Source organism: Dryobates pubescens, chromosome 2 (assembly GCF_014839835.1).
Source record: "Dryobates pubescens isolate bDryPub1 chromosome 2, bDryPub1.pri, whole genome shotgun sequence".
Classification (NCBI taxonomy): Eukaryota; Metazoa; Chordata; class Aves; order Piciformes; family Picidae; genus Dryobates; species Dryobates pubescens.
The window spans coordinates 34,594,110-34,614,892 of NC_071613.1; the positions used below are offsets into that span (position 1 = coordinate 34,594,110).

At 38.7% G+C, this 20,783-nt stretch overlaps 1 protein-coding gene across 1 annotated transcript in view; it reads left to right on the forward strand.

The window, feature by feature from the left end:
• Window positions 1-6,741: 6,741 nt before the first annotated feature.
• LRP2 (LDL receptor related protein 2) overlaps window positions 6,742-20,783 on the forward strand; it is a 122,398-nt gene continuing 108,356 nt past the window's right edge. The window contains exon 1 of the mRNA XM_054174800.1: window positions 6,742-6,990. Coding sequence (XP_054030775.1) covers window positions 6,897-6,990 — 94 coding nt within the window. The 5' untranslated portion in view covers window positions 6,742-6,896. The remainder of the gene's footprint in view (window positions 6,991-20,783) is intronic.

Sequence of the window (20,783 nt, forward strand, 5' to 3'; positions counted from 1 at the left end):
CCTGTTCCTTCTGGATTGTACAGACTGATGAGATGTTGGCATGAGCAGTAAAATCAGTGTAAGGGTCTCTTGTCCCCTCTGCCCTTTGCACTTCTATCCCAGGACTGTGCTGTAAGGCAGGCACAGCAGTTGAGGACCAGCATAACTGAGGGGACAAAAGGGAGCCTGAACTGTAATGCAGCAGCTCTGAGGGAAGGGGGATAAAGGGGGAAGGGTGGACTTCTCAAGCCAGTTACCCTGCTTACCAAAGTCTTTGCTCACTGAACTGTCCCATACCTCATTCCTGTGAACAAGTCCCCCAGGGAGGAGAGAGGTGGGATTTTTTTTTTTAATTATTGTAATCCTTTTGACCTCATGCATTCATGAGTTTGGTCTCTCCTTGTCAAAGTAGTTTTGCAGGTTGGCTGAATCAGGTACTATTTTCAAAGCAAATATTTTGGGTATTGTTCCTTAGCATCAGTTAAGAATTGCTAAAATGTGGCTTAGCTTAAGCTATACTTTTCTTCATATTTTCCCATTTAACCTAATGTACAAAATATATTGATACTAGAAATATCTCGGTACACAAACCAATGGCTGGCATGCACAGGGTGTTGCAGGGTACCCATCTTTTGAATAGGATAGAATAGACCAGGTTGGAAGAGACTCTCAAGATCATCGTGTCCAACCTATCATCCAACACCACCTAATCAACTAAACCATGCAACCAAGCACCCTATCAAGTCTCCTTCTGAACACCTCCAGTGACGGCTGAGTAACTTTATTCTCAGAAAGAGTTTGATAGGTTACACTTCAAATTGTTTCATAGGCCTATTGCTGTATAGTCCTCTTTTTCAGTAAGTACAAAGGCTTATTGACAAAATTCACAGAAGACAACCATCTTTTTACCTTTTCTGTTAAACAGGCAGTGGTTTACCTCTGACACTCTGAAATACATATCAAAGCTGTGAGAATTTGCCACCTGCAACCCCTGTATCACTCAACCATATCCTCATTTGCTTACTGTTTGGTCTAAACTTCTATTAATACTAGGGATCTGAGGGTTTGCTGTTTGTCTTTTCTTAGGTAGTTTTGACATATGACACATGGTAGATACTGTTGCTGATTTGGTAATTAAGTTTTTAAAGTAATTTGTAGGCCGTTCTAGCCCAAACGACATATAAAAGAATAGTAATCTTGCTTCATACTAGGTTCACTCAATGCTCTCTCTTACCACAGCACATCTGTAATTTGCAATAGCTGAGACAGATGGTACACTATTTTCTCTCACTGTCTTGTATATTACTAATTTTTCACTGAAAAGAAGCTTACTAATTACTTCTTAGGATGTTGTTGGGTTTGTTTTGGTTTTTATTAGTTCTTGTTTGTAAAACGTCTGGTTCACCTGGTTTTATACATAGGGAACTGATACACAGAATCCATGGTTGAGATACCCTTTGTTTTTGAGTGATTTTTTTGTTTTTTGATACCTGGGCTCAGAGTTTCAGAGTACTTGGTATTACACCTTTAAAGCACAACTCTCATTAACTTTGGTTACAGCAATGAACACTGCAAGTTTTATTAACCAGGCCCCAGTGTCTTAAATCAGAAAATAATGAATGCCTCAGAAGTGTTAACTAATTTCCTATCCCATAAAAAGGCTGTGGCCTATGCAGAGCTAGAGTAGAGGGGCTAACTTGTTTTGTTTTGTTTAATTTGCTATTACATTTCTGCACTATGTGATGCAGAGGCTTTCCTTCATTATTTTGTCCTCACCAGTTACCCAAGAGTAGTGAATGAACTAGCATCCTATGGAAAGCATCAGGTCCTTGTATAATTAAAGTGTTCCTGAGACAGTGGCTGCAGAAGTAAAGATATGTGGGCTCTTATATTGAAAGATGTGCTATAAGCTCTCTCCTTTATGGAATATTATGTTGAAGTTCATAACCATGAAGGTGAATATTATCATACGGAAAGCCTAAACAGATGTGGGAAGGGCTAATTGCTCCTGGTTTCTACATTACGCAGTGGAACCTATGGTAGATATTCACTAAGTAATTATTTTCTACCTTATGAGATGTAATCACTCTTGGGATGTGCACTTTTGGTTTTTCAATGCTGTCCCAGCTTTGCTGATAAAATGTGGTTGGGAAAACATCAAGAAGACAAAGTCTCCAGTATTACTTTTTTCCCAGCATGGCTCAACCTGCTCTTGTAAGAGGTGTTCAGTTATTCTAGCCTACCCTATTTCCCTTGTGAGTACCCTAAAAAGTTTTTAGAATGTAAGTAATTTTGAAGTGCCTCTTTACCTCCCATTCCTTTTCAAGTACAAACTTCATCTGTTGCTTCCTTGCAGGGCAGAGAAGGCACTAAAGGGCTAGTGAACTGCAGTGAAAATGACAACCTGTGTTCTTCAGAGACAGTGACAAGTCTGTTTAGAGTTAAGACAAATAACCAAGAACGTTGGTAACTAGAGATATAGCTGGGCTAAAGAATGCTTGCCCTTACTTTGTGACTGTCTCCAGGACAGGGCACAGGAGCTTGCAGGCTGGACTAGTGCTGACCGAAGGGTTGAGGGGACAACTAGAAGCTGTTTGACCTTTCTTTGCTGATAAACTCCACCACGGTCCTAGTTCTGCAGGTGAAATACACAGGGAGTGTTTGGAAGCTTGTTTAGTGACTAAACTGCTAGCCTCACTTGATCTGTGCCAGTTACCAAAAAAGCACATGGTTCCCAGGCACAACTTGTTCCAGTGATACACTTCCAGGCTGAAAGAGAGAAGTTGTAATGTGTCACTAACCAGGCGACCGTCAGGAATCTTCTTGCCACAGTGCCAGCTGCATTGAGCAATCCTGACTGTGATTTCTGTCCTGGCTAGATTCACATCCCCTCAGTTTAATGTTTGTCATGTTCATGTGGACTGGGGATCCACCTTTGATCCAACCTTCTGGAAATCTGTGCTCAGTATGCATATGATGTTTGGGAAACATATCAGCTAAGGCCCTCTTCCTTAGTTTGAGATTAGGTGGCTTTTGTTCTTTAAATCCATGGATATTGTGAAACATGTTGTGGCTTATATCAGAAACTTGATGATCTTGGGGCTGTTTCCTGTTTTCCATATAATGTAGAGTAGAGTAGTAGTAGAGTAATTTAGAGTAGTGCTGGTTCTCTGTACATGACACAGCTCAATTCCCTAAAATGTGAGCTTCCTATGTATGTAAACTTCTGGTCACACGTATTTCAGAATGTTAATAGCGAAGTCAAAATACACATTGCTACTGTGGACCCCCATGAAAACAAATAAGTCTGCTCCTGCTTAAGTCTGATGGCTTTAATGCAAACTGAAGTAGGCCTTAGGTGAAGGAAATTTCACAAGAGCAGTACTTCTAAAGAGATCCTCCTGCCATGAATAGCCAGCTAAGAAAGGGAGGCTCTAATACACACCAGTATTATTTCTTGCTGTAAAATAGAGGTTTGGTTAAATAAATGAAACACTTCAAATTGTAGAACAGTAAAGATGGATAAAATCTGAAGAATTAACTAATGCTTTTTGGTACCTACATAGTTACCCAGGCAGAGAGAGAGTCTTTAGTTAAGACTTTGATAACTTGTCAGGGTAGTTTTGCTTTAGTATGATTAAACACAAAAGCCTGTCATGATAAAGGCATAGGATTTAATGATGAAACTTAAATGTGAAATTGGAAACACAGCTTGGGTTTATCCAAGGACAGATTGACCCCAAGATTACTGAATGCCAGTGGCAATTACAGCTTTATTGGATAATGTACTGGGCAGATCCTCAGCCTCTGTAAACTGTCCTAGCCCTGAGAAGTTCAGAAGAGACAAATTTACAGGTGCAAATCTGACCCACTGTTTCTTTGAGTGAATTTATCTTTTTTTTTTAATTATTATTTTTTTATTAGCCATCAGCTTTCTGTATCTATTTAGTTATACATCAACCCTGGTGTTTCTATCTGTCTGTTAAGGATTGGATGAGTTTGGAAACCAAATCAACCCTGGTCAAAAATCACGCCTTTTAATTTTTAACTTCTGTGCTTACCATGCATCTTTAATGTGTAAGCAACATGGTTGTTTGTTCTAAATGACACCTTTAACAGCTTTTCTGACTGCTTGCTTACAGCGCAAACCAAGCAAACACATCCCAAATGGTATTTTGAATTAAAAGCAGAGTTCAGTTAAGAACTTCATTGCCTATGTTTTCTTCCCCTAACCTTCTAACAGATGTACTCTGCACCTTCTTAGACCTGAAAAAAGTAATCTAAAAATCCCTGGATCTAGTTAATTAAAAAAAAACAATTAGCTGACATATTAGTCAAGAGCAAGCTGAAAGAGAGGTGTGTTACAACAGCATGGATTTTTTTTTTTGGTATGATTTTGTATGTAGTTATGGGAAAGCCTTGAGGTGTTTTGAATCTGATTTTGCAGCTTTAGTCTTGCTGAACTCCCAATTTGATGGTATCTAGCAGGACAAGGTCCCTTTGGGTGAATAAGGAGGTGCCACCATAAAATGAGGGGAGAAAATTTTAGATGGAGTAAATGGAAAACAGAGTTGTCCTTTGCTGGCTCCATAGTGACTATCATTCTTCTGCATGAAGCATCTAGGCCAATGAGTTTATTTGTCTCTGACTGCTTGAACCACTGTCTCAGCACAGGGTTTCCCCTCACTATCAAGTGTCTCCATCATTCCTGGAGTATAGATGCTTAGAAGTGGTAGTGGTGAATGGGGCAGGAGCACACCTACTTCCAGCCAGTTGTGGGGGAGTGAAACATAGGTGCCTCCCAAAGATTGCATCCAGGGCACATCAAACATACCATGACATAGGAGTGCACACAGCTCCCAATCTGGAGTTGCAACTCCCAAGCACTGTTTGTCCTGTTTGTGTGCTGCTGGGGCATGAACTGCTTTTAAAACCCCCCTTTCTAATTAAGTGCACTCAATCTGTGTGTTGGCTTTTCAGGCACCCATCTGTACAGAACGGATCTCCTTGCTCCCCTCTACGGATCCCTTCGTTCCTCCCCATCGGCGTTGTTGGCGGATTAAAGCAGCAGTGGCCCCATACACAAACGCAGCTGGTTCCGTTTGGTCAGCCTGAGCCTTGCTGTGAAACCACGACAAGAATTCCAGTAAGTTGGCAACACTGAAACACAAAGAAAACAACAATAGGAAAAGTCCTTCCGTGCAGAAAGGAATGTTTCAAGCACTGTTCTCCTACAGTGAAAGGAGAGAGGGTGGGAGGGAGGAGAGAGATTTGAAGAGGGCAGGTCCTCCACCCCCACCCCCCCTCCCCGGCAGCTCTGGATCTTGTGATGGAGAGATCTTATCCTTTCTTTGTGATTCAGAGGTGCCAGGAAGCTAATTGAATATTCTGATCTGCCCCCAGTGTTTCTTGTGGCTTGACCTCGGTGCTGTGTCGTACCACTACACCGAACAGCCCTGAACCTGCATAAATTACAACTTTGAACAAGCCTACAATCCACATCTTCTCCCACTTCTCCCGTTCTCCTGCACACAACCCCCCATCCGCAGCCACTTGATAAATGGAAAACCTTACGGCAAGGTTTAAAGGGATTAGCATCCTACAGAACCCGGAGAAAAATCACAGTCTGCTAATATTCAACAATATGTTCCTCCACAACTTTTGCAAGAATAATGCAGGCACTTCTGCCCCATAACTGAAACTGAGTCCATGGTAGAAACAAGAATTGTTAAGGCTTTGAAATACTGCTTAGATACTGTTTTGCAGCATCAGCAAACACCCATTGCAATACAAAGAACCCAGCATGAAGCTAATGTAAACAATGTATGTAATTTTGTTGGTCAATAAAATTAATCTGATGGCACCTTTTGCCAGACAATTAGACCCATAATTCTCTCATGGTATGTATGCACAGTAGTCATTGTTCATGTGTACGTGTGCACACATACAGAGAAAGGAACAGCGTGGCATAACTAATATAAACCAAAATAACAATTTAACTCACAGTTTATATATGATGCTTCTGATCCTGCAGGCAGAGCCTTCAAAATGTTTGCCCTTTACCCAAGCCTGCATTCCACTCTGCAGTATTAGAATATCTTTATCTTTCCCCCATGATACTGTGCATTGTCTACCCTTATTAGTGGACATATGATTCCTGAAATGGTAGCAGTAAAGCACAGGTAGACATCTCACACTTGCTGCACGCTCTGTTGGAGAGTTAGAACCAGAGTAAGATGTTTACAGCTGATACCTAAAGCATGCCAAGCCACAGCACTTTTACCAAAATGATTTTACCTGCTAAGAAAGTGCTGAAGTAAGTTTGATTCCTGCAGTTTTCCTTTCATGATATTTATGTGAGGATAATAATAATAATAATAATGGAAAGTTTGGAAAGTTTTAAGTTTTGTCCCCTGCATTGGTAAATTGTTTTTTGATGCTTTTAAAAGTTGTCAAAACCACTTTTTGTTTGTTTGTGGTTTTGTCTGTTTGGAACATGTCAGAGACATATTTCACTTGCATTATGAAATTCCTCGGATCTACTGCTACACGTATGCAGTGTAGCACCAATGAACTCTGGACTCTGTAAAGTCTGCAGAGTGCAGGGACTTGGAAGCATCTTTGCCTACCCTGAGAAGTGTTGAAGGAGGGGCAGAGGCAGCCTGTGGCTGCAGGGCCTGGGGCAGTGCTTGATTCTCTCATGCTAGTTCCGGGGCCGCTGGGTATAAAGAGCTTTATGCAATGTCTGGAGGGTGGGAGTTTATAGAAAACGCGATGCCTCAACAGGCGAGCACGCCTTTCTTCTGCAACTAGCGGGATAAGAAAAAGACACCAGGCTCCTTGTGCTGCTGCTGTGCAGATCAGCACCCCGGAGCCGAGGAGCCAGCTTCTGAGGGAGCTGGAGCATCCCAGCCCAGATGGGACCTCACTATCGGATGGATGGAAGAGCAGCAACTGCTTGCAAACTGCTCATATTATTCACTGCAAGCATAATGCAGGGCAGTTGCCAAGGTAAGCGCTATGCTCCCGCCTCCCCGAAATGGGACTTGCACTGCAAGGCGCACGTCTCTGACCTGGGGACTTCTATGAGAAAACGATAAAGTGTCTGAACGTAAAGGGTTAACGGGAGTTCTTTCTAATAGCTATGGGAGACAGTTGGCTCTTTCCAGGAGTAATTTGATGGAGTCGATTTCTGTCGTGGAAAAGGAAGTAGCGCCTTAAAAAAACCCACTACAAACATCACTGCCTCTTCAGCTTCACTTCGTTTTGGTTTTAAATGATCCCAGGATGTTGTTTCTGTGTTGTTTTTTTTCTTCTACTTTATTTTTTTCCCCTGGTTTGTACAAATGCTTTTCTGGTTATACAAAACAGCAACACACAAATGTTGCTAAATTTGGAGAGACAGGTCACACTTTGCAACTCCATGGTATAAATACACAGTTTTACAGAGCTCCAAGTGGGCAACACTTGCTGTGGCAAGTATGGCTTACTGGCACTGGGCAGGGTGAAAAATAACTAAACATAGCCCAGAATGTTTGCATCTTCCCATTGTGATCTTTGGGCCCTTCTTGCTACTGAAGTGTGGGTGGTTTTGCAGAGCAGAGTTCACCAGCATTCCAAGAGCAGGTTTGGTGACCACTAAAATTGTACCTACAGTTGTTTTTGATGAGAAGCGCACAGACTGTGGCACTTGCATGTAAGCAGGTTGTGCCGGTGAGGGAGGTTATGCGTGGACAGGCTTGTGTACGTGTGGTGTATGAAGTCATTTACAGAAGGCTACAAGAAAGAAACAGATGCTTAGTCTGGAGCACAATAAGCTCCCCTCAGTCAGTCTCAGACGCAGATTTGAAGTTGAGAGAGGGAGAACTTTTTCTCTGGGCTTTGCTGTTGCTAAGCGACATCTGGAGCATGTGACGGGCAGAGCCGGCTGAGTGCCGCTCCCTGGTATTAATCTGGTTGCTGGGGATGGAGCAACCGTGTCTCCAGTCCTCTCCCAAGCCTGTGATTGCAGCCCATCTCTTCCTGTCTGCCCCCTCTTCGTGCTGTTTAATTGCCCTACAATGAAAATAATGGCTATCTTCCTGGAGCAAGAGTGACTGAAGCGCATTTGGTTGGCCCTGTGTATTGACCCGGCAGTCCTACTGGTTGTGTGTGTGTCTGTGTATTACGTGTGTGTTCAAATTGTTAATCTCCTTTCTTTGCTCAACTCTTAGTTTAAGCTCCTTAGACAGAATCAAGTAAGTAATTACACAGCAACTGCTGCTGGCAGGTCCCACTTAAGAGCAGGGAAATAGGAGATAGCTAATGTGCAGCAGGAGACCTGCAAAAGCGCTAGCCAGGAGGTCACACTGGGCAGAATGAATCTTACTCACTGATTTGTTTTACATTGGCTAGTATGGAAGATGCAGTGCTAATCTAAAATTTTATTTCTTTGCTCTACAGAACTTTTAAATGTTCAGAATGTGCCAGGTAAATGACATGACAGGATAAACACAGGAAATCTTTGAATCAGAATTCATGGGCAGTGGAAATACAGAAGTTTTTACTTTCATGGTGTCCTATCTCCTCTTCCTCTTCCTCCAGCTCCCTTCCTTCATTTCCCCCCTCGAAGTAGAATAACTAAAATAAACCAGTATAGTTTTATTTACAGGTAACCAATGCAAGTAAAATCTCTGGATAATGATCTCAGCCACACCATGATTATTATTGTCAAATATTTGGTATCCTTAAAGTTCCATCTCCTTGAATGCTGAGATCATATCAGACTCTAAAGAAAAAAAAAAACTTTAGAAGATTCATGAAAGTAATTCCAAGGTGCAGAAGGAAAATAGTGAAAATAATTCATCTTGCCCAACCCTCATTATTTTCAAAGGTGCTTCCATAATGTTTTTGAAAGTTTTTGTTAGCACTATCTGGTTGTTCCCAGTATAAGCTGGATGTTTATAAGTAGTTTCACCTGAGCACTTGCTCAGATGATAGTATCATGATTCTTCTTTTCTTTATCTAATTCTGGATTTACTGGAATTAAATACTCCACTTAAACTGAATCTAAATACTGCTTTTTCTAATGCCAGTAGTAACAGTGCCTGCTTCTGCAACCTTTGCTCTATAAGCCTTGCTACCCTGTGGAGTAACCATTATCAGAAAAAAATGCAGTTGGAATCTAAAAAACTACCTAAGTGAAGGTAGTTGCCAGAAGGAGCATCATGGGACTAAGGTTAATATTTGTTTTGAGGGATCTCAAAGTGCTTCACGCTCTTGGTTATAAACTGGAGACACTGGGTGAATATTGTACTCAGCAGTTTTGCAGGAGGCAAATGAGATCACTAGGGCAGCTTCTAATTTGAACAATGAGTTCTTTAATGTTACTGTGCAAAGCATACCAGATCTACATACTCATGCAGTGTTCCACGTAGTATCTGTTATCAGGCTCACCTTATCTACCATGGAAGGAGTGCTGTGTTTTGGTTTTTTTTTGATGAGGATTTAGTACCTGAGAGTGTTTGAATTTTTTCTGTTGTTACTGGTTCAAGACTAGAAGAACTGTTAGTGTGTTTATAGAATTGTTCTTATATTTATATAAAATAATATATATAATTGAGAGAAACTTTTTTTTTTTTTTTAAATTAAAAAGAACTCTTCTTTTCAGACTCAAAGTATTAAGAGTATTCTCCACAAATTACTGTGGTTAATATTTCTGTAACCTGTGGATGTCAAATCATCAAAATTTCCCTTAAGACCTCATGACCTGCTTTGCATAGAAATGGTGAAAATAAATGTGTTAGTATTAAACCAATATGAATTATTTAATAAAACACATTAGTATTGATTTTTGTTACCAATTCAGTTAAATTGGTGCAATTTGGAAAACAGTACTAGGATAATCTTGTATTTCAGACTTGTATGTACATACACTGAAATTCTGGCTTTGCTGCAATTTATTGTGAAGTAACAAATTGCTGTGTAAAGGTATGGATTTCACTGTGTTGTGAAAGAGTTGAAAATGTTTAAATTGCTGTTTGCCTCCCCTGTCTTTCTGAGGATTTTTAAATTTCTTTAGCATGCTTCATGTATGGAAGCAAAGATGACTGATTCACATTGCTGTGAATTATATGACATATATATAATACATGCTTTGCTAGGCTGTATATTTTTCTTGCTGATAATAATAATATTTGTACAAACTTTAGAATTCTGGAAAATGCATCTGGAAAAGCAAACATCTCCAGTAACAGTCCTTCTCTCTCTCTCTCTATATATATATATATGCCAGTATTTTGAATTTTTGGATTTTATATTGAGTTAAGAGGCCAAAAGATCTTAGCTATGTTGACTTCTAGCATTTTTTTCCTCCTCTGTTCAAGAACTCATAGTTTACTGACATTTTTTAAAGTTTTCTGTTGTTGCTGTCAAGATCAGAAGACTTTCAAAGTGTTTGGGGTTTTTGTTTGTTTTCTTTAGGAAAACCAATTAGCTATTCTGCATGCATCTTGGCAAATGTGATTTGTGCATGAACTTCCCTGTAGCACAAAAGTCAGTGCCCCAAATTTGATTTACAATCCAATAATAAATCATCAGTTTAAATGTGTCCCAGGCCAGCATGACTGAACTGTGTTACCATTATAAGGTCTCTATTGGTCTGAGAATGAATACTGTTCTGAGGACGAGTCTATACAATGTGATAGCATATCTGAGAAATTACAATGAATATTTGCATGAAGCGATGCTAGTAATGAGTTGGTGTGATAAGTTGTAGTAGAGAAAAGCTACAAGCAGCTCCTTCCAGAATGGCATGAGGAAATGTGCTTTTCCATCATGCATTGTAGTAGTTCAATCTTCAAATTAATAATTCAGTGGTTTTTTGCCTTCACTCAAATCTGTGTAATCTGTCTGTAGGATAATGTGTAGTGAAGTTGCTGTAGGCGACATGCCACAGTCAGTGTTCATACTCCCTTGCACAGCAGTGCGCACGTTTCAATGACAGAGAAGCCTGTCTGTGAGATTATGCCTCTGCCAAGACCTAATGTTTGAAGACCCAGAGTGAGACTTTCCTTGGGGACTGAGGATTTGGGAGTAATGAGAAGAGAGAAAGTATGACAAAGAAAATGAACATACCAATGCAATCCTGACATTCAATTTAATAGGTGTTGTGCATGACTGATGGGCTGCAGTGTTCATAATCCTGCACTAGTATCTTTTTTTTCCCCCCTTTTTTCCTTGTAGATGTACTCACACAAAACCAAGAGCAAAATCCACACTAAGTGTCCACCTACCTGCCTTGGAACGAATTCATTTCCTGAGGGGTGACAATGATAAAGTACCTGTCAGTGAAACAAATTATAATCTTCTCACATTTTTATTAATGAGTGGTGTTTCTGTACACTGACAGTATATATATGTTTGGGTATTTTTTCTTTTTGCTGTAGTTCTTTTTAATGAGTAGGCCTCTCAGTGCATCATTTGTATCTTCCAACCTGGTCTATTCTATTCTATTCTATTCTATTCTATTCTATTCTATTCTATTCTATTCCATTCCATTCCATTCCATTCCATTCCATTCCATTCCATTCCATTCCATTCCATTCCATTCCATTCCATTCCATTCCATTCTCTTAATAATTTACTCTTTTGTCTGTATTTTGTTCAGCAAAGCATATCAGGAATTTGTGAAGTAATCAGCTAAAGTCAACAATGGGGCAAACCTCAGGATTTTAGTTAAAGATTGAAAGCAGTAATTGGATGACACCCGATTAGATTTCGATTCTATGCCAAATGCTAGAATTACAGTAAATAATTAAGCTACAGGATTCAAGACAAACAGAGACAGAGCATCTAAGGAGATTTCAAGTAAGATAAATGTGTGATGTATGCTATGCTTCTTTTTCCCTGTAAGACAACCCAAAACCTTCTTTCATATATTGAGCTGATTGGAAATGTGAGAAATGAAATCCTACTTTAATCCAGATTTACTTTCCATGTGTTTTGCAGGAAATGAGCAAAGATTCATTTGGGGGAAAGGTAGAATGCAATTTCATTAAAGCCTTTTAATTATTTTCCTTTTAGTTTTCCTGGATTGACATGGTGTGTGTCACACTGTTTTGAGCCTTTCCCCTTCCATATGCCTTCTTGGACTGCTAGATTGTTGCCAGATCAAAGCCCAAAGGTGTTTTTATCTTAAACATCTCAATATTTAGCTTTGAATCTGGAGGTTCTTCTGTTTTTGTTTTTTTTCTCTTTGATGTTTGTTGAGGTTTTTTGTTTGTTTGTGTTTTTGGTTTTTTTTTTTGTATCTGAATACTAATTTTTAGTTGAGCAGTAAAAAAAAACAGGCACATTGTAGAGGTAGTTAATTTTATTCTTATGAATATTGGTCAAATGCCATTCAGTCTTCCTACAATACTTATTTTTAGATCTGAGAGCTTGTGAAAACTCTTCAGATATATAAACATGTAACTTAAAATCATATTGTACTTATCAGTGTTTCAAGCAGTTTGTAATTGTTTATCCTCTTTTAGAGCTCTGCTTAAAAAGTGCTGGAACCATATAGCACTTTGGATGCTTCAAAGGAAATGAAACTTTCTAGAAGTTGTCATTGTTGAAAAACATTAGAGGTCCCTTCTAATTAATGATTTGCAGTTTGACATCTATTTAAAGAGAAGTTGATGTTTTTATTCTGCTGTGGCTAATTAGCGATGATAATCAGATAATTTGTCAGCTTCTTTTTAATTGCCTATACAGAACCTGGCAAATAAAGGACAGAGCTTTTTTCCCCAAATAGTTTATTGCTAAAGTGCTTCTTTATATATTTGAGAATTATTCTAAAGACACCTTGAGCTTTTTCTAAATGAATAACAAGGCTTATTCTCAGTCAACTCAGTGCAATTCCATTAATTTCAAAATTATCCCTGAGTGGTACTGATTTAAAAGATAGAAACTAGGATTTAGCGAAAAATAAACATTTCTTTTAATAGCTTATTATTGAGATCCATTTTGAAGTATTTTTTTTAATGATACTGTTAATTTTATTAACTTTTTGCTTCCTTAGAACACTTTTCAGTTTAAGAAAATGAAGTTTAACGAGTAAGCATAGAAATGCTTGATAGAATGGGTAGCCTTTAGCCGATTCCATAAGCTTTTACTGTTGGTTTCAAGGCTTTTAATGTTTTCTTTGTTTTGCAATGCTTAAAGTGGATTAGAGATCCAAGGATCACTGTTACAAGTTTTGTTTTGGATTAATGAATTGACATGTAAGGACTGTCTGAAATTGTTGCACTTTTATGACCTGTTCTATTTTATGCTTTTAACATGACCAAGTTGCCTTTATTTTACAATCAAGAAACCAGATATTCAGCAAAATGTCACTGTTTACAGCAGCAGTTTGCCCAATTTTCTTACACAAGCAGGTCATGATACTACACCCTGCTGAGTTGAGTTGAAGAATAGGAATCTATTCCAGTAGGGATTCCCTTTGATGGGGATTGCAGGCTCATGCTTTTGTGGAAGAAGGCTGAGGATATTAGTTGTGTTTTGTGACATCTCTCAATACAAACAAAGGCATAGTCCATAAGGTACTCCAGGAACTGATACATTCACTGATCTATTTAGAATCTAGGTAATGGTTTTTATCTTCAGAAACCATTGTGCAAGTTATCCACTCAGATTAGTCTGAGGAAGTATAAGGCCTGTAGAACTGAAGCGCATACATACATCAATAATCCTACCTAGATTTGCCCAGAAGGAGGACATTTGATGTGTAAAGTTTATATTATTCAATACCAGTGGGAGAGCCCATTTAGATCTGATCAAGCCCTTGTCAACTGAGGGTTCAGTTTCGTGAGAAGGGACGAGCCAGCTGAGCAGTTCACTGCTGCCTCTGTAAGTGGGAGGCCCACTCTACTTCCCTCCTTTCTGCAATATCCCATTCCCATTTTGCTGCCCGCCTTGAGTTTTGATGCTTTCTTGGTGCTAGCACCACTGCTCATTGGACCTCTCAGTGAACTGCTTTCACTTACAAACCTGAAGGAAAGCTAAACCAGGCCTAGGGAATTAAATGGCTTCCTGGTGGCTTAGTGTTTTAAAGCAGCATGCAGAAAGGTCTAGTAGTTACTGGAGTCTGTAAAAGAAAGTGAACCTTGATATCAAGTGGGAGAAGGAAAAAAGTTGGAAAGAGGGTGAGAGAGACTCTTTTTTTTCCTATAGTAAGTCACTGGGTTGGCTCAGCTGGCCATGCAACCACTGCTTAAAGCTGCTGCTAAGAACATATGGTAAACCCTTGGCTACACGATAGCTGCAAGAGTGGTTCCATCAGGGCAATAGTGGACCAGTGTTAACACAGTGGGAAACCCTTCTGTAAAGTTGTCCAGTGTAAACACACTATTTGAATGGGACAGCTCATGTTTTCACTTTTGAGCAGGACTATGGGGCTGCAATGCAATAAATGAACTGGACAATAACCAAGGACATGGAATACAGCTGTAGTTTTTGTTGGCCTTCTAGCTGTGTTAATAAGTATTACTTTTACTACTGTGAGATCTAATAGGTTTTTAAACCATTATGAACACCCTAGCTCCAGTTTGTGTCTGAAATGAGTAACAAAAGTTTGTGGTCTCTTCTGCAATAATATGCAAGCTGTTGTTCATTAGCTTTGCAGTTTTTACTTTTCTGTCTGCAGTCAGACACAGAATGTGCTTTAAAGACTCACTGAAAATAATTTTTTGTTCCTAATGTTCTTTAAATATAGCAAAATACCAAAACTGATTTTGTTACCTCTGCACTACATGAAAAGTAATTAAACTGCATCTTCTTCAGCTGTTAATCTGAGCTCTGGCAAATCTCTGTTGGCTGAACCAACAGAAATTGAGTACTGTGTCCAGTTCTGAGGCCCTTAATTCAAGAAAGACGTCGAGTTGCTTGAACGTGTCCAGAGAAGGGCAACAAAGGGTCTGGAGCACAAGCCCTATGAGGAATGGCTGAGGGAGCTGGGGTTGTTTAACCTGGAGAAGAGGAGCCTCAGGGGAGATCTTATTGCTGTCTACAACTACCTGATGGGTGGTTGTAGCCAGGTGGGAGTTGGAATCTTCTCCCAGGCAACCAGCACCAGAACAAGAAGACACAGTCTCAAGCTGCACAGGGGGAAGTTTAGTCTTGATCTGAGAAAGTTCTTCACAGAAAGAGTGATTGCCCACTGGAATGGGCTGCCCAGAGAGGTGGTGGGGTCCACGTCCCTGGAGTTGCTTAAGAAAAGACTGGATGAGGCACTCAGTGCCATGGTCTAGTTGATTAGTTAGGGCTGGGTAATCGGTTGGACTTGATGATCTTGGAGGTCTCTTCCAACTTGGTTGATTCTGTGAAATCCGAATAGGGCCTCAGACACAGGCCAGTTGTGGCCTGTCTTCTTGCTCAGGCAGGCTGGCCACATGCTTCACCAAGAGCTCTGCTGTAGTACAGAAGGCAACAATGATGATTGGGCTCATTTGTCACTTGTGGAAGTGATAGCCTGCCATGGTATTTGGGTTCTAACTGTAAGCAATTGGAAAAAATGAAGATTTAGCAGTGGAAATGGAAAAAAAATAAATTATTAACTTAATTAAGACTGATGCAGAATGGTTATTGTACAGTGAAAATACCAAAAAACTCCCCAAAGTTTACAGCTGAACTTCAAATTCTTTACAAATTTTTGTATCTCTTAGATTCATTTGAGGAAAAATAAAACAAAAAAGCTCAAAGACAAATTGTTAAATTCAATAAATTAATGAGTAGCAAACTTTAAATCAGTTAAGAGCGAAGTAAGAGCTTCAACCATGAAGTACTTTAATACTTAAAGTACTTTATCCATACTAAAACTTTATCACCTATTAGGTAACAGAAACCATTCCTCCCTGTTTTTCGTTTGTTCTCCCTTTTTAAAAAGATGTTGGCTTGTTTGACCTATTTGAAATTGCTAATAAGGGCTAAGAATTCTCAGTATCTTAAATCCCAAGAAACTTCCTAAGATTGGTTAAGGGAAAATCGTGGTCATTAAACATTCCCTCTGGAGATACTGACTCTGTGGCCAGCAATATACCAGATGTGACTGCAGTCCTCTGGGTAGCAGGTATTTTGAAATAGCGTTTGAAACTATTCCTGTGAGGAAGGGATTATGATTTAAATGTTGTAAATTTGTAAGCAAATGCCTACAGTTCTGTGGGCAAAATTATTTATATGTTGTGTGCTACCACTGTGAATATTGGGACATGTGTGCCTTTCTTATGGTTTTAGTGTGCTTGCTTCTGGGTGTAAGTCCATGGTATGCAGCACTTGTATGCTCTTGTGTTTCCAAGTGTAGGGTTTATCCAGCTATAGAAGCTTGAGCAGAAGACTGTTCTTCCCCGATATTCACCTCTGTGCCTGGAATAGGATAGCTAGCTTAGTGTAATTTAGGATTACACTTAGGATAGCTAGTTAGTGTAATTTAAAGCATAACTTAAAATACTGCATCTAGCAGCCACCAGTGAAGTTAAGTAGCAGCAGAATTAATCATTCTTAAAAAATCCAAATGGGTGAGTAATTCTGACAGTTTTAGAATGGCCAGCTAGGAGAGATCCAAGTAAAATGTTTCCATTGGGGCTTATAGGAAAGGTAATGTTTCAGTAGGAGGTGGTATTTCTCATGTATACCTTCTGATGAATTTAAAGACTTTGTCTTTTTAATTTGACAAACTAATTAGTATTACTATTTAGCTGAAGGGATTTTATTAACTCCCCCCCCATCCCGCATGAAAACTATAAAGAAAATATACTACATTTAAAAATGAAATAGTTTTCTGATCTGTTAAGATAAAATTGTATTTAGTGTGAGTACATTGGACAGCATTGTTGTTTCAGTTCAGGTGATCCTTTTCTCAGACTTGCCTTAGCATGTGGAGTTACCTTTTCAAGAAGCTTGATGAGGAGTGAACAGCCATAGCTACTAGCTGCTAGGTGAAACTGAGTCACTGCTGAGTAAGGAAGAAATCTGATGAATGTCAACATATCCAGTGAAATAAATATAGTTCCTAACATCGTTAGTAGAAGTAAGTAGCATTAGAATGTCTATCTTGGCACAGTAGGTGCTTGTAGCGCGTATGATCTGTCTCTTCTGTACTGACACTTCAGTTTTCCTGCTTTTCTGAAAATGTTCTCACATGTTTAGTTTGCAGTAAGTAATGGTTGCTGGTTTTGAGGTACAAAATAATGACTAGTACCCTATGAAGCTTTGAAACTGTCTTAAAAAAAAAGTAGGAAAATTAGAGTCCCACTAGTTATGATGAAGAGAAGAATTTCATAACAGATGGGTTCTGTGGTGGGAAGAGAGAAATAGCTCCAGCTTTATGTACTTAGTGCATTTATTATCTCTCAGGGAAGGTGATTTTTATTTTATTTTGGTTTTTTTTTATGACAAGTTAATGTTTTCATTTAATACCTTTTGTGATATAATATTCCAGTAAGGTTTATGATTTGGCCAAATGTTATGTATTGCATGACAATGTTCAATCTAGCTGTAGTGCATTAAGGAAATATAAGAAATGACACAATTTTCTGTCACAAACTGAATTGGAATGCTCTTACAGAGACTGGTTCATACAGTGACTCATCGGCTTTCAGGAGAGCATGACTGAATTGAATGCAGCTCACCATGTCAGCGTGGGGTTTGATTTTGAGAACAAACAGCACATTGGTTAGAAAATTTATTTTTAAAACAGTACAGCTCTCAAAATGAGAATTGCTTCCTGAGAAGGTTATCATCTGCTCCTGCATCTATTGAACTTTCTCAGTGGTATGTACTGTATGTGTTCTCTCCAAGTTAAGCACTTCCTTTTTCATTTTGCACATACTGTGCAGTGGTAAATACTTCTTAGTCTTGAAGATTTTCCTCCTTTGGTAATTTCTACCCCCCCCCTACACCCCTCATCCCCCCGGCTCTGTAACCCAATTGTTATTCTACAGCAGCCTTGGGGCCATTAGCAAGGTTCATTCTTATGAAAATACTTGGGATGCTTCCTTCTGTGAGTAACTGGGGTTGTCTTTATTTCTACTGTGTTTGCTTGTTCTTCCTCTTTATGTCATTTGGTCAATTAGAACAGATTTTTGCATATTTAATGTGCCATTGATGAAAAAAGAAGCTTCTGGGGTTTAAGAGAACTCACACATGTATGCTTCCCTAGAGATCCACAGTGTTTGCTTTTCTTACCCGGCTAACACAATCACAATTGATTTATGTGGATTAAGACACCTAATGTCAAGACAACTGGTTGAGGTTATCCAATTTAGTGCAGACCGTGTTCTTTACATGTGATGTGTCTAAAATACATTTAATTTTTTGAATGCTAATCTTTCAGCAGTACAAATACTGGTTCTCTTCAATTTGACCACACAGATAACAACTTTACTAACTTCTTTAAGAAAAGAGTACAAGTAGTTTTTATTGGTCTTGCCTTGGAAAATACTTTGTATACAGTTGGGATTAAAGAAAGTGGCCAACAGAAATTAATGGCTGATTCACAGTTATCACTGAGGTACAAGAACCTTGACAGTTAAATGGCAGAAGGAACTTGATCTGTTCAGTGTAAGGAATATTTACTTTAGCAATAGAAATTAGTATTGCCTCCTGTCTGTTAGAATTAACTCTTGCTTAAAAGGATTATTTCTTACTCCTGCCTTGTTGTAGAACTAAGAAGACAGTAAAGACAGTGAGAGATTTATTTGTTGATTTTTACAAAGTCTGTGAGTGGAAGCAGCATTATAAAATAACTGAATTTTGATTAACTTGCTTAATTTGCTTATAATACTGTATGATGGTAAAGGTGCATGGTATGGATATGTGCTGTTTGTGAGCATGTGTGATAAACTGTTATGATTTTAAATTGAAGAAGCTTGGGGTTTTGGTTTGTTTGTTTTTTTAACCTTTAGAATCAGTGTGAATAATTTTAAAATATTGTATATCTTAATTTATTTTTACTTTTCCCAGAGTGGCTCATTTTGAAGTGCCACTGTAGAAACCATGGTTATTATTTTCTGAATACCAGAACTTTAAGAAAAAAATATCTCAAGACAGAATTTTTTCTGAGGGGCCCATATTTTGTTGGAAAACTAAGGTTCTCTTTATTGATGGTTCAGGCTTATACCAGAAAAAATATAACTGAGCAGATTTATTAAAAATTAAATTAGAAACCTTTCTATTTTTATCAGGTGATTTGCATTAATTCCTTTTTCAGTTAATAAAGCTAAAATAAGGTAGAGAGGATGAGGATTATGAATATCTTTAATGTTGCTAGGAAGCATTTATAGTGTCATTCCTTTGAACTTGATGTCTACAGGAGACTTGAACACTTTTCTCTTTGCAGGAAAGCTTTCCTGATTAGTTTCAGTAGATTAAAATCCTGCATGTCTTTAATTCTTGGATTTATGTTGAGGCATTAAGCGGAAATGAATCTATAGTCCTTTTATAACTGTATTAACTGAAAACAAGTAGTTTAACATAGAATACACTAATTTAAAGTATTTTTTAAAAAGATTATGCATGTGAGCATTATTGAAAGGAGATTGGATGCCTTACTTTTAACAATGTTTTCAACTGACAAGTGTCTGTATGTGGAAGAGCACGCAGATGGAAAGCACAAAGTATAATACAGATCTTATTGTCTCCAGACTGGGTTCTACTCTGACAGACAAGATCCATTTATTATGGATCTTGAGCTTTTGATTATTATCAAGCTTTTGATACCCATCATTCCATTGAACTCAGGACATGGCTTACTCAAAATTCCTTTTCTTGTTAGTATGGAGTATCCAGTTTATTAATCTGAGATGGAAATAAACTCTGCATATCCAGGTAGGCTTACAGAAAGCAACAAATGAGCAAATCAAGTTTCTCTTCAGTTCTCATTCCTCTCTCCCTCCTGATACCAGTTGTATTTATAATTCAATAGTATATCTAGTTCTACATGTGAATGGATTTTTAGGGAGGAGGGCTAGAAGTATCATTTTTTGCTCTTTGGTGGAGGAAAAGGTATTTTCTTATTGTCATGCATAGGTTTCAGCTGATTTTTTGAGTTGTGCAAGTGGTGCTTGAGACTCAAATTTCATAGTCCAGTTAGTGTCAGGCATCAGTTCAATCCTTTATCATTTCCACATTGCAGCTCTAAAATAATTGGAAATAATCAATATCATTTGTGTACCAAAAGTTTTCTAAAAATCTTTGCTTAGGGGCTAGAGAGTGTGTTAATAAAAGAGTCAGAATAAGTAAATGAAGTACTTCTGCACATGTGTCATAGGATGCTGCTGCTGTTCAAACTAGAAAGGTTTTGTGAAGAGTAGTGCATTGATCACTGTTAAATACACCAGGGCTGGAGTCTCTGGCTAGGAATCCTTCCAACACTGATTAATAGAAGGTTGGAGGCCCCTTTCCAGGAAGGATCAAGGTGTATGCCTTGCTTCTCATGTTCTCTAATAAATATACCAGCAAAACTTAGCCTCTCATACTGTGACTTGCTGGAGTGCTACTGGAGAAATGGTAAAATATTAATACACATTGATAAAGGAAAGAACTGCACCATGTGGCCTTGGCCTGTTGACATGGAGGTGCTGAGGTGAGTTCAAGTGCCTTTTATACTGCAAACTACCTAGGGTATAACCCTTCTTTTTTCAAGTGTTTGTACAGTGAAAGGTGCAAAGAGTCCTTGATCAGCTACAGAGTAGATGTTGTTTTGCTACTAATTATCTCATTATAATATGTAATTGGATGATAATTCAGTACAGAACTCCCATACTTCCCTATTAACATTTTAA